This window comes from Trachurus trachurus, assembly GCF_905171665.1.
Source record: "Trachurus trachurus genome assembly, chromosome: 1".
In the NCBI taxonomy this organism is placed as follows: Eukaryota; Metazoa; Chordata; class Actinopteri; order Carangiformes; family Carangidae; genus Trachurus; species Trachurus trachurus.
Window position 1 is genome coordinate 183,535 of NC_139891.1, and position 14,128 is coordinate 197,662.

A 14,128-nucleotide genomic window follows, 5' to 3' on the forward strand; every position below is an offset into this window, starting at 1 on the left:
AGTCAGTAGAGTAACACAAATTTGTGTGTGGCAGTGCATGGGTGTGTGTGTTTAGTTTGTTTCAATATCCATCCAGGTTTTGTAGTGTATGTGTGTACTACCCGGGTATCTATCTATGTGTTCATGTATGCTGCACACACCATACACAATTCCTTTATCTCTAACTTAATCATGTAGCTAGTTCCACATTTAACATTTAATCATTTTTTAATCATTACAACATGAACTGTAGCATATTATTATGGAAATCAGAAAAATCCATTATGCACAAATTATGAGCACTAGCCTTAGGACACATTTTAAAACTGTCAAACATGGCGCCCTGCCATGGCGCAGTAAAAAATCATGTTCTCTCCTAAAAATAAATGAATTTCCCAAACACAAAAGTGAGCTAATTCCCTATAATATCTCCGTAACATTTATGTTGACTCTTGAAATTGTAAAACCCGTTTATATTTCACTAAAATGAAATATTTACATTTTCGCACAGCATGCTAGCTGGTGGCTAATTTTCATGCAAAACACACTCACCGGAGTTCATGGTCATATCAAACTCAATAAAACAAATCCTGCTGTCGAAGCGGTATCCGTCCCTCTCGTAACAACTAAGAAATTGAAAACATTTTTATCGGTAAAAAATATCAACAACTCCAGCTCCTGGCTACGTGGTTTCTTTAGTTCAGGCAGAGCTATAGATCGCTCTGAGTTCAGGGCTTCAGCCGTGTCTTGCTCCCAGCATGCAATGCAATGCATCTACTCCACTCTCTACTGCATAGCGCGTACATAAAGCGCCCTCTAGCGGTCATTTTACACAACTACAATCATCTTGAAAACACACGTTTTCTCATTTCACACCCCTATGGTTTCACACACAAAATGAAAACTGTTTAACCCAATGCTGCAATTTGTAGGGGTTACATGCATATGTGCATGCATCGGTGGTTCAAAGATAACTCACCTCAATACATTGTTTGTGGTTGACGTTTGTTACATAATTTAAATTATGAAAATTAGGGCCAATTCACCTGCTTTGATCAACTAATTGCTTAATCAAAATCATCATTTTTTCACAGCCAATATAAACCTATACACATTTTATGATCCCATAAATCTGAACATTAAAGGACTGTGACTATAAGATCTGAACCATTTTATAGTCCAGTGCCTTGTCATGGACAAACTGAGACACTGTTTCCAAATGATCTCAGACTTATTTAAAACGTAACCACAGGCCAGTTTTTAATACGTCGTTCAAAGGGGAGAGGAATTCATTTATTGAAGAATTAATTGGTTAATAATTGTGTTTGTTTTAGGCTTGTATTTGAGGTCAGGTTTATAAATCAGGGCTCGTGGAGTTAGAGAAGGTCACTATGTCCAACTATGTTTGCCAAATATTGAGCTGTACTGAACCTTATGTTCCTCCATGAGACCTGAGATGTAGGCTACATAATCTACACAACATAAATGGCCTGTTTTATGGCTATATGTAAAATACTTTTAAGAGAAAAACACAATTTGTGTTACCAAAAAGACGCTGAACATGAAAGAAAAAACTTTTCAAATGTTTAAAATGAATTACATTCGAGTTGTAAAATGTCGTAAAGCTCTTTGTTAGAACATTGATGAACGTCTACTGAGATGAAAAGAAACAAGAATTTCCAGTTTGACCTGTAGAAACAATCAATTTTTCATCACTTTAACAGCTTACTTTATTCATAGCTGAAGAAAACAAAGTATATGCTTTACTACTGAGCTTTCTAGATTATAGAGTATTTTATTGATGCTAACGACACAGCACAGCAAAAGAGATCAAAAAGATTTATGACTCGTCCTCCTTCAGTAGCCTGACAGGGTGGAGACAGTCGGGTAGCGTTTGCGGTGAGTCATGCACTTGTCTCTCTCGATGAAGAGTGAATGTGTTTTACGGTGTATGTCCTTCTCGAGGGCCATGCGTGACTCCTCCAGGCGGGACAGGGAGCCTCTGGCCTCGCTCAGCTGCTGCTGCAGAGACGCCAGAGTGGCATCGATCTGCCTCACCTCGACCTCCAAACTGCAGACACAGACAGAGAGGAGGAGATGGAGAGACAGAGGGGCGATAGATATTGTTGGTTTTGTGTGTGTGCGTGCGTGCATGTGTGTGTGTACCTGAGCTGGGGTTCATCCCTGCAGAGCTCCATGCTGGGTCTGAGTGAGCGGAGGTACAGTCTGGACTGAGCTACCCTCAGTGGAGCCTCCTTGTTGTGGATGGCCTGCTGTAGAGCAACAATGTTCCTCTCCTGGGCCCCAATCTGCTCCAGGACCTGCACATGATCACACATGACCATGACCAATGAATAAACCAACTCATTACCAACCATTACCACCATTACCAACTCATATAATATATATAGTAGTTATTCCCCCCATCTAGTGGTGCGGTTGCATATCGGAACGTATTCTTGATGTTGCATTCACGTGAAATCGGGCAGACAGATGCTGCATGTAACAGGATAAACAAGCGTCTATGTAAACAAGTGGTCCACCAGCACGAGGCAAAACAATACAGGCGTGACAGTATGTTGTCATGGTGATGTGGTATTGTTTACCTGACCCACGTTTTACCGTCTTTCTCTCGTGGAGTAAAATGACATCCGGTTGGTTTGCCGACGGCCGTCTGCCTGACTGCACCTGAATGCAACATCAGTGCCTCCGTCCTTCCTCACACTACACAGTGGTGACAGTTTTAACAGGCCGAGCCCACAGCTCCGCTGAGTTTCTATGGTTACCTACGGTCACGCTGCCACTCAACGTAAAAAATGGCGATGCAACATGGCCGCCTCGGGTCGGTGCGTCGCCCACTTATGTATTTGTAACGACTTGTAACAACTCATTCTAAGGTACCAGAAAGCTTTCATTTGTATGCAGGTGTGATTCGACTTAAAGCAGAAGTGAGTGGTCCGGTCGTTTTCGCTAATGCTGCGTTCCAGGCAGGCTTTTGAAATCGTAAATTACAGCTTCAAGTCACAACTTACGACTTTGTAGCGTTCCAGGCAACCCACTCGTGTTTTTCCGACCTGTTTTACCGGTGAAAGTCACTATAACGGCCACTCGTAACTTCCGACCGGTGAACTCGTACCAGATCGAACTGGTACCACTTCACGGTCGGAAAAATACGAGTTTCCTTGAACGCACCATAACAGTCCTCGTCGCTACGTCACCACATTCACGGCGTTCCTTGGCTGCACACACAGCCCTGCATGCCGTTCTCTCTCCTCATTGGATAAAAACTGTAGGATACGATAAATGTTTTCTCTTCGGCTCAGAGCAGAGCAGAGGGACTGAGAGACCCGTGTTTCAGTCCAAACACTCTATGTAAGTGATTGCTGTCGGAAGATATAACTATTTAAGACTTATATTAACACAAATATATCACTCACTTCTGCTTTAAGTGAAATATGTATTTATGAAAACAATATTTGATTTTTGCTAATAAAAAGCCAAATAAGTTACACATGCTTTAACCATCCACCACACCGTCTGTCTGTCTGCATACCTGCGCGAGCCTGGTCTCCAGCTGGGTCTTGGCCTCCGTCAGCTGCTCACAGCGCTGGCTGAAGGCTCGGTCCACTCTGGAGCACTGGACTCTCAGATCCTCGGTGGTGTCCTGCAGCACTCGCTCCACCAGCATCCTGACGCACAAACAGCAACGGTTGAAAACTGTAAACGTTACATATAGTGTGCCACATGTGCTCGGTCTGAACCACTCTGAGCTCTGACCTGAGGCTGATGCTGGCCTGTTCCTCCTGTAGAGCCCGGCTCACGTTGTCCTGTGTGAACTTTGTCCACGACGTGTGGTTACTCACCCTGCAGTAGTCAGTATACAGGGTATCAATGCATTTTCTGTTCAGTTGTGAAATTTATTTTGTGTCTTCACACACAGACTCACTGGTTCTGCATGGTGGCTGAACTGGGATGGTGCTTTGTATCCGGACTTATGTTACTGTATCTTCCACAGTGGTCGTCAAAGTTGTAGGCCTGGTACTTATCAGACCAGTCCAACTCTAATGTCTGCTTGGCCTCTCTATTCATCCTGACACACAAACACACATACACACAAAGGGTGATAATTCATCTCTTAAACCAGAGAAAACACTGGCACAGGTCACACAGTTTAAGCGCTGGTAAACTGCAGTGGACACTCACTTGATCTGAGTGACGACCTGAGCAGCAGTTCTCTTCAGAAGAGCCTGGATGCTCCTGACCAAGTCCACTTCCTACAAAACACACAGTCCAGTTTCTGGTTAGTGCCACACTGCGCCCTCTGCTGGTCATAACTTTCTATTACACCAAATATACTACTGGACAGATAAAAGTTACTGGAAGGTCAAAGTCAGGGGCGGATCTTCCATGGTGTTCACTGTACAGAGCTACAATAAGGCTCTTAATCAACTCTGTACAGGAAACATCCTGGTGTTCTGTGTAGTAAATAAAGAAAATAGTTTAGGATTGTTGTTGTTCTCAATTTCACCATTTGAGTAATGCTTATTCTGGTTATTCTGTATACACTGACTGTTACACAAAACACTGAGATGTTTATTGTGAGTTGAGTTCTAACTACTGGGTAAGAGTATAAGATATATAATTATAATTTTAATATTGACAAGTGGAAAATGAAAAGGTCATAGGCATCTTCCTTACAAAGTGAGAGATTCAATGTGGCCAATAAAAGTAAGATGAATACTGTAAACAGTGTGTAACTGTACAATATAAATATTCAAGAGAGCAATCAATGGCAGCCTTTGTTTTTGTTACTTCTGAGTGCCCCCCCCCCCCCCCCCCCCCCCCCCAGATCGCTGTTGTTACCCCCTGTGCCCCCCACCAGAAAATACTCTGGACCGCCCCTGCACAGTAGAAATAGGTGTGCATCCAATGATGGATTATTATTTTCACTTCATCATCCGATTATCAATTCGGTCAGTAAAACACAGACAAACGTTAATGCTTTACTTTGGGAGAGATGGCCTCTATGGAAAGCAAGTTTTCACATGGAAGCTGCACGGTCATGAACTTCAGCACAATGTAGAAAATCCAAAATGCATAGTGTTGTACAAAGAACTGTGAAGAAAAGCTGTAGGCCCCTCTTATTCCTAACTGTTCCCTCCACTCACTTGATTCTAATACTTAGACAAGGATTGGTCTTCAGTTTTACACTTCTTGTTCACCTTTACCTTATGGACACAAGGCCGCACGTCATTGTAGCCTACTACACCTCACCTTTAACAGCTCCTCCTCCACGGAGTCACGGACCAGGTCTGGTCCCGGTCTTCTCGTCCTGCAGTTCAGATTATCGGTGGCGATGGCATACGGAGTCTCGGTGGCGTCCAGCGCTTTCTCCAGCCGCGTCTTCAGTGCCAGCAGCGACTCGGTGTCGGCCAGGAGCTGCTCGATGTGCCGCTGCAGCTCGGACTTCCAGCCGTGGATGTCCTGTAGTCTCTCCCCTAGAAGACGCGTGCCCTCGGCTTGGGTCTGCAAAGTGGTCGCCTCCGTGTCTTGGTACAGAGTTTTGGACTCTCGCTGGACGCCCCCGGCTTCGTAGCGGTCTGTACCGGCCTGTTGGAGGATGCCATGGTAGTTGGAGAACCACTCACCTGGGGTGTATTTCGCAGTGCGGTACCCCGCGGTGGCTGAGCCTGAGGACGGCTGCGGGACATCCGGAGGAGGGGTCTTCTCCTGGGCTCCCACAGCCACAGCTCTACTGTCAAAGTGCGGCCGTGACACCAAAACATCAGAGCTCATTTTTTTTGTCAAGCAAGTTTAGGCCTAAACAAAAAAACATGAAGAGGGTTTAGCCCAGCTCTCACAGTCCTGCAGCAGCTGTGTGTTTGTTTGGTGTTGCCTGGTTACTCATGTCAGCAGCAGGATCAGCTCCAGTAGGCCTGTAAGAGCTGTGGCTCAGGTGACTGCTGATCAGATAAGGTGATGGACATAGTCTACACAACAGAACATGAGGATTAATAATAAAACAACTGCCCTGCTCAATATAGTAAAGAAATGCACCTGTTGTGTTTTACTCAGCATGTTAGTGGCTGCAACTGCTCTGCTGAGCAGACTTTTGGACTCTAAACACAACTAAAAAACCTCAAATCTTCTGACTGATGACGACGCTGAAGTTAGCCTCCGATTCGCCAGCCTCCGATTCGGCACTTAAGGGGAAAGTTAAGAGGAAATTGACGTAATGAGCAGAGCGACTGTTTGTACAATGATTGCCTGGTTTTTGTGACACTTCCTGCTGTAAAAACATTTTAGACATTTTAGGTTAGTCATTAATTGTGCCTGACACCCGCTATTGTATTTGTGAAACGTTTATTTTATTTGTGAAAATGCTAAGGGGAGGTTTCACCGTTTTTGTTTGATACCTGCAGACCTCATTAGACCTGGTCCAGATCAAAAACCGCTTTGCCTAGACTTCTCAAATCTGGCCTAGATTATCCTACAGAGGCTAAACATTCATTCAGACACAGTTTCTGATCTGTGAAACCTTTATGCTATGTGTGAAAATGCAATAAAGGCACATTTCACTGTTTTTTCATCATATAGACCGCATTAGACCTGGTCCAGGTCAAAAACCGCTTTGCCTAGACTTCTCAAATCTGGCCTAGATTAATCTACAGGTAATGAAGATTCGTTCAGACACACTTTCTGATCTGTGAAACCTTTATGCTATGTGTGAAAATGCAATAAAGGCACATTTCACTGTTTTTTCATCATATAGACCGCATTAGACCTGGTCCAGGTCAAAAACCGCTTTGCCTAGACTTCTCAAATATGGCCTAGATTAATCTACAGAGGCTAAACATTCATTCAGACACAGTTTCTGATCTGTGAAACATTTATTCTATGTGTGAAAATGCAATAAAGGCACATTTCACTGTTTTTTCATCATATAGACCGCATTAGACCTGGTCCAGATCAAAAACCGCTTTGCCTAGACTTCTCAAATCTGGCCTAGATTAATCTACAGAGGCTAAACATTCATTCAGACACAGTTTCTGATCTGTGAAACCTTCATTCTATGTGTGAAAATGCAATAAAGGCACATTTCACTGTTTTTTCATCATATAGACCGCATTAGACCTGGTCCAGGTCAAAAACCGCTTTGCCTAGACTTCTCAAATCTGGCCTAGATTAATCTACAGGTAATGAAGATTCGTTCAGACACACTTTCTGATCTGTGAAACATTTATTCTATGTGTGAAAATGCAATAAAGGCACATTTCACTGTTTTTTCATCATATAGACCGCATTAGACCTGGTCCAGATCAAAAACCGCTTTGCCTAGACTTCTCAAATCTGGCCTAGATTAATCTACAGGTAATGAAGATTCGTTCAGACACACTTTCTGATCTGTGAAACATTTATTCTATGTGTGAAAATGCAATAAAGGCACATTTCACTGTTTTTTCATCATATAGACCGCATTAGACCTGGTCCAGATCAAAAACCGCTTTGCCTAGACTTCTCAAATCTGGCCTAGATTAATCTACAGAGGCTAAACATTCATTCAGACACAGTTCCTGATCTGTGAAACCTTTATGCTATGTGTGAAAATGCAATAAAGGCACATTTCACTGTTTTTTCATCATATAGACCGCATTAGACCTGGTCCAGATCAAAAACCGCTTTGCCTAGACTTCTCAAATCTGGCCTAGATTAATCTACAGAGGCTAAACATTCATTCAGACACAGTTTCTGATCTGTGAAACCTGTATTGTGGGACATTTCCATTCTTTTAAACATCTTTATTTTTTCAGATTATTCCACGTCTCTCCATCTCATTTCTGATGGACATGAAGATGTCTTCTTTCTCACTACAAAACAGTAAAAAAAAAAAAGTAATGTTATCTCTTCAGAAACATTGAACACATCTTCATCGACTGGTCAATTGGGAAATATCTGATAAAAGTCATAATTTGCCTTTTATATATATATAAAGTCATGATTTTCAATTACCTTTCCTCCATCTGGCCATGGTCCACTTTTGCCACTGCTTCCGTCACCTGGACCAGGTCTAATGCGGTCTATATGATGAAAAAACAGTGAAATGTGCCTTTATTGCATTTTCACACATAGAATGAAGGTTTCACAGATCAGAAACTGTGTCTGAATGAATGTTCAGCCTCTGTAGATTAATCTAGGCCAGATTTGAGAAGTCTAGGCAAAGCGGTTTTTGACCTGGACCAGGTCTAATGCGGTCTATATGATGAAAAAACAGTGAAATGTGCCTTTATTGCATTTTCACACATAGCATAAAGGTTTCACAGATCAGGAACTGTGTCTGAATGAATGTTTAGCCTCTGTAGATTAATCTAGGCCAGATTTGAGAAGTCTAGGCAAAGCGGTTTTTGATCTGGACCAGGTCTAATGCGGTCTATATGATGAAAAAACAGTGAAATGTGCCTTTATTGCATTTTCACACATAGAATAAATGTTTCACAGATCAGAAAGTGTGTCTGAATGAATCTTCATTACCTGTAGATTAATCTAGGCCAGATTTGAGAAGTCTAGGCAAAGCGGTTTTTGATCTGGGCCAGGTCTAATGCGGTCTATATGATGAAAAAACAGTGAAATGTGCCTTTATTGCATTTTCACACATAGAATAAATGTTTCACAGATCAGAAAGTGTGTCTGAATGAATCTTCATTACCTGTAGATTAATCTAGGCCAGATTTGAGAAGTCTAGGCAAAGCGGTTTTTGATCTGGGCCAGGTCTAATGCGGTCTATATGATGAAAAAACAGTGAAATGTGCCTTTATTGCATTTTCACACATAGAATGAAGGTTTCACAGATCAGAAACTGTGTCTGAATGAATGTTCAGCCTCTGTAGATTAATCTAGGCCAGATTTGAGAAGTCTAGGCAAAGCGGTTTTTGATCTGGACCAGGTCTAATGCGGTCTATATGATGAAAAAACAGTGAAATGTGCCTTTATTGCATTTTCACACATAGCATAAAGGTTTCACAGATCAGAAAGTGTGTCTGAACGAATCTTCATTACCTGTAGATTAATCTAGGCCAGATTTGAGAAGTCTAGGCAAAGCGGTTTTTGACCTGGACCAGGTCTAATGCGGTCTATATGATGAAAAAACAGTGAAATGTGCCTTTATTGCATTTTCACACATAGCATAAAGGTTTCACAGATCAGAAAGTGTGTCTGAACGAATCTTCATTACCTGTAGATTAATCTAGGCCAGATTTGAGAAGTCTAGGCAAAGCGGTTTTTGATCTGGACCAGGTCTAATGAGGTCTGCAGGTATCAAACAAAAACGGTGAAACCTCCCCTTAGCATTTTCACAAATAAAATAAACGTTTCACAAATACAATAGCGGGTGTCAGGCACAATTAATGACTAACCTAAAATGTCTAAAATGTTTTTACAGCAGGAAGTGTCACAAAAACCAGGCAATCATTGTACAAACAGTCGCTCTGCTCATTACGTCAATTTCCTCTTAACTTTCCCCTTAAGTGCCGAATCGGAGGCTGGCGAATCGGAGGCTAACTTCAGCGTCGTTGACTGATGGTTGAATGGTAGCCTACTATACACTCAGCAAACATAGCAGAATTGTACTTCAACATAAGAGTAATAGTTCCTATATTTCGGCATCATGTGACAAGCAATAATACCAGAATAACCTCTTTCCCTGAGCCATTGACCTCCATTGTAAATTAATTGTGCAAGTTATGAACTGAAAATACAACTCACACAAGCATTTCTTAGATTAGTGTCCCTACATAGTAAAGGTTTGTTAAGGTCACAGGACTTTTTTTTGCTGCTAAAGAGGAACCTAGTTTGAAACATTTCCTCCTTATAAGGGTCCGCTAAAGGCAAGGCAAGGCAATTTTATTTGTATAGCCCGTTTTTTTTTTTTTTTTACAAACAGTTTGTCTCAAAGGGCTTTACATGGCATCATAACAACATCCTCTGTCCTTAGACCCTCACATCCACTGAGGAAAAACTCCATGGAAAACCCTTTTAACAGGGAAAAACCGGAGAAACCTCAGGGTGAGCAACAGAGGAGGGATCCCTCACCCAGGACGGACAGACCTGCAATAGATGTTGTTACAGACAAGAAAACTGTTTATAGTTGATGACACAGAATGTGGGAAACATGGAAATGTTAACAAGAGTTGATGAAGGCAGCCTCTGGTGAGGGGGGTTGGCCAGCTTAATGGGAGGACTGGGTGGCAGACTGGTCCATGGGAAGGGAGGGCAGACCGGTCTAACAGCAGGCTGATCAACGGAGCTGATCAGCATCTTTTCCGGGAGGTGTCGGAGGCAGAGAAGTTCATTGCATAATTTGAGTATAAGTAATGTACTCAACTGGAGACTATTGTTTAATTGTTATTTTGAGTGAGCAACAAAAGAGGCACTCCAAATTCAACTGGTGTTTCAGGTATCGGTCTATGAGTCAGCGGCAGCAAACTAACAGTTGGTGATGAGGTTGTTGATCTGAAGGCTGAACTGTGGGGTTTCTACATTCACAGGGTGTTGTAACAGAAGGTGTAATGTCAGTATTTAACACTCTGCTGTTCATCTTGTCACCTCACATTTTCACACATGGTGTTGTAGCTACTTCCTGTTTTCTTGAATTAAAGTCAGAACATTGTGCCTCAGATTAAATAAAGAACAAGATCTAAATTTAGATTTTCTAAAATTTAGGTTTATTTTTTGCTCATACTTAAGGTGTATCATACCTCTGAGTTTCCTCAGAGCTATTTGTCATCTGCCCTCATGCACATGAAACCACAGTTGTCAACAGACAGTAGCACAGTCAGTCAGAAATGTGTGATATGAATGTGTGAAATGGTCAACTTTGTTCAATTCTGCATGTTATTGCTTTTAGAAATATACTGTAACATGTGAAATTGTTTGCTGTAAAACAGGCTATATAGAAGACTTGCTACAATTTTATATCTTTACAGAAAACTGGTGTTCTACATGAACAGCATTGATAGTCTATTATGCCCATGTAAACGGAGGGTCTGGGTGCACTCACTCACCCATAAAGGACATGCAAACCTGACCGAAACACAATGCAGAGAGCCAGATAACATCGGCTACACCCATATGCCTGATTATTTATTCCCCAGTGCCACTTACCTCCATTGTTATCCAAGCAATGATAGCTTGCTTGCTCATCCCTACCTTACAATATAGCCGGTAAGAGCGTTTCCTGAATTACTGTCCTGTCCCTATGGGGGTAAGAGATGCCACCAATAAACTCTTGTAAACTGTTATAATGTGACAGTGCTATGTAAAAGGTTTTACTTGGTCGAGTTGGTTTGGGTTAAGACTTCCTTCCTCTTCTGCCTGTTTATTCGAACACATAAGCAATCATATGGAATATTACAGCACGAGGTTCAGTGTGAAATCCAAGTAAAAGCAAAAGCAGTGAATTTGCTGGTTATGTAGTTATTGTATTTTCCAGCTGAGAGAGCATACAAACACTTTTGGTGTCAGTGCCAGTATAATACATGTCCTCTGTCGTGGTGAAGTTTTGGTGCAGACTGTTGGTCTTGACCTGGGTTTTAATCGTGGTGTGGCATACCCTATAACTCTGAGCAGGCCATGTTTGGGTCCTCATCTATGTTATAAATCTAAAGAAAAAAAAGGAAAACAAATGGAGAGGCACAGTTACACAAAGAAGAATGGTGGTATCTCAGAGGCACCACATAGTATAGGACACATCTGGCTTTAGACTGATCCCACTGATGATAATAATGAGCAGCAGTTGCTTAGTTGGATGTCCAACACTCAGACAAACACATCTTGACATCTTGAAATTTTGTATGATTCTGACAAACACCAATGGTTTTCTTATTCATCTGGTTGTTGCAGTGGCCTGTGCTCTCAAGGAGATGAAGCTCATGGATGCCATGTAATCTGATAGAAATTATGTTTAGATTTGAATAGTTAAAGTGATAGTTCACCCAAAATTCAAATTTAACTCATTATCTACTCACCCTCATGTCAACTAAGAGCTGTGAGAATTTGCAGAGTCCTCCGTTCCTTCTCTGAGTTACGGGGGGGTCCGCGCAGCAGTATTTGTCCATATAATGGTTGCCAATGGATACCAACTTTCTTCGTCCAAAAAGACACACTAAAAACCATCCAAATACCTCCATACTGCTCGTCTGTAATGTCCGTCTTGTATTGAAGCCCCGACATGAGAAATTGTTCTGAATTTAAAAAAAAAAAAAGTCTATATTTCAAGCTTGTTTGTAGCAGAAGCTCCCAGTGTCTCAGTTCACTGCTCTTCCTGTGTCAGTGCAAATCTCGCGTGATTTGCACTGACCGGCGGAACAATTTCTCATGTGTATGGAGGTATTTGGATGTTTTTTGGTGTGTCTTTTTGGACGAAGAAAGTTGGTATCCATTGACAACCATTATATGGACAAATACTGCTGCACGGACCCCCCCCCCCCCCCCCCCCCCCCCCCCCCCCCCTCCGTAACTCAGAGAAGGCACGGAGGACTCTGAAAATTCTCACAGCTTTTAGTCGACATGAGGGTGAGTAGATAATGAGTGAAATTTGAATTTTGGGTGAACTATCCCTTTAAAGCTTCTATCGCTAACATGTTTGTGTTGACACAAGTAATGAATCTTGTAGCGTCTGGGAGCCACAACAACAGTTTGGACCTGCAGTCATGTTTACTTACATTGTTCTCAGTCATTTCTATGTTTGACTTGACATTGTCCATGACGACTCCTGAAACAACATCAAACAGCATTAAAAAAAAAAATCATGTGCACGTGTGTGTGTGTGTGCGCACGTGCATTTAAAACATACCTTGCACTTCATGGCGTTTGACTTTATGAATCCTAATGATAAGAAATATGAGGCCCAACAGTCCAACCAGAACTGCCATCAGAGTGTAAGCCACAATCAAAATGTATGTGCCATCTAAAAGAAGAGAAACAGAAGTGAGTAAAAATATAGAAACACATGTGATGATGAATTTTCACACATCTGTTATCGGAAACACACAGCAGTATGTATTCACCACCAAAAGTCTACACACACACACACACACACACACACACACACACACACACACACACACACACACACACACACACACACACACACACACACACACACACACACACACACACACACACCTTTGTCAGGTTTGCTCAGCATATGTGTTGACTGGGATCTGACAGTTTCCAGTTCAGTGACAGTTTCAGTGCAGGGCTGGTCCTCTGTGGAGAGACTGTCACAGTCGGACATTTACTCGATTGCTAAGACACATTTCTCGAAAGCTTCTCTCATTTTCTCTAAACCGTGAACACAAACCCCAATTTTCAAGCTACATTCACAAAACCTCAGACTCTTCTTGCAAAACCAAACTTTCACCTCAAAACAGTTCAATCTGCGCCCAAAACTGAACTATGTTGTCAAATCGTGCCCAGAGTCAATCAAAATTAAAAACACTACTGAGCAGCCACTAAACACTACATAGAAAAATAGAAAACACAATGCTCAGCACATGAAGCTGTAGGAATAAATGTTTATCGTTCACTGTAGCTAAATGCATGTTGCAAAACAAAAAACCTGTGCATTTACGTACTGTAGCACTTCTCTCCTTCCCTTTCTTTCACCCTCCTCCTTCCCTCTCCACATCCATTTCATCCCCTTTTCCTTCCTTCTTCTTTTTTCTTCCCAGTTCATCCCTCCCTCCCTCCCTCCCTCCGTCATCCTTTCTTCCTTCACCCTGTTGTCTCTCCTCTTCTCCTCTTGCAAAACAAAAAACCTGTGCATTTAGCGCTTGTACATAGTACTGTAAAAAAAAAAAAAAAAAGAAGAAGTACAAAAACCAGAAATCTTGTGCATTTACACGTAGCACTTGCACAGTACAAAGACAAACAGAAATCTTGTGCATTTAGAACTTGTATACAGTAAGCCTACGTAAAAAATAAAGTACAAAAATATAGAAATGAGAAGTGCATTACTCAGCCACAGCATCATTTCTCTGTACTGGATCAGGCCACAGGACTTCATCCTGAACTAGCCTACAGTATATGTTCCCTCAAATAAGAACCTGTTCTTAATGATTTTTCGCCTGGTTAAATAAAGGTTAAATAAATA

General features: G+C 41.9%; 1 protein-coding gene across 1 annotated transcript; it reads right to left on the bottom strand.

Moving 5' to 3' along the window:
* Positions 1 to 1,836: 1,836 nt before the first annotated feature.
* Positions 1,837 to 5,775, bottom strand: tekt4 (tektin 4; the record flags this gene model as incomplete). The annotated part of the gene is made up of 7 exons (XM_083983740.1): positions 1,837 to 2,050; positions 2,146 to 2,300; positions 3,533 to 3,668; positions 3,757 to 3,843; positions 3,926 to 4,069; positions 4,183 to 4,253; positions 5,254 to 5,775. 7 exons carry the CDS (start codon positions 5,773 to 5,775, stop codon positions 1,837 to 1,839), a joined length of 1,329 nt encoding a protein of 442 aa, XP_083839866.1.
* Positions 5,776 to 14,128: the final 8,353 nt, after the last annotated feature.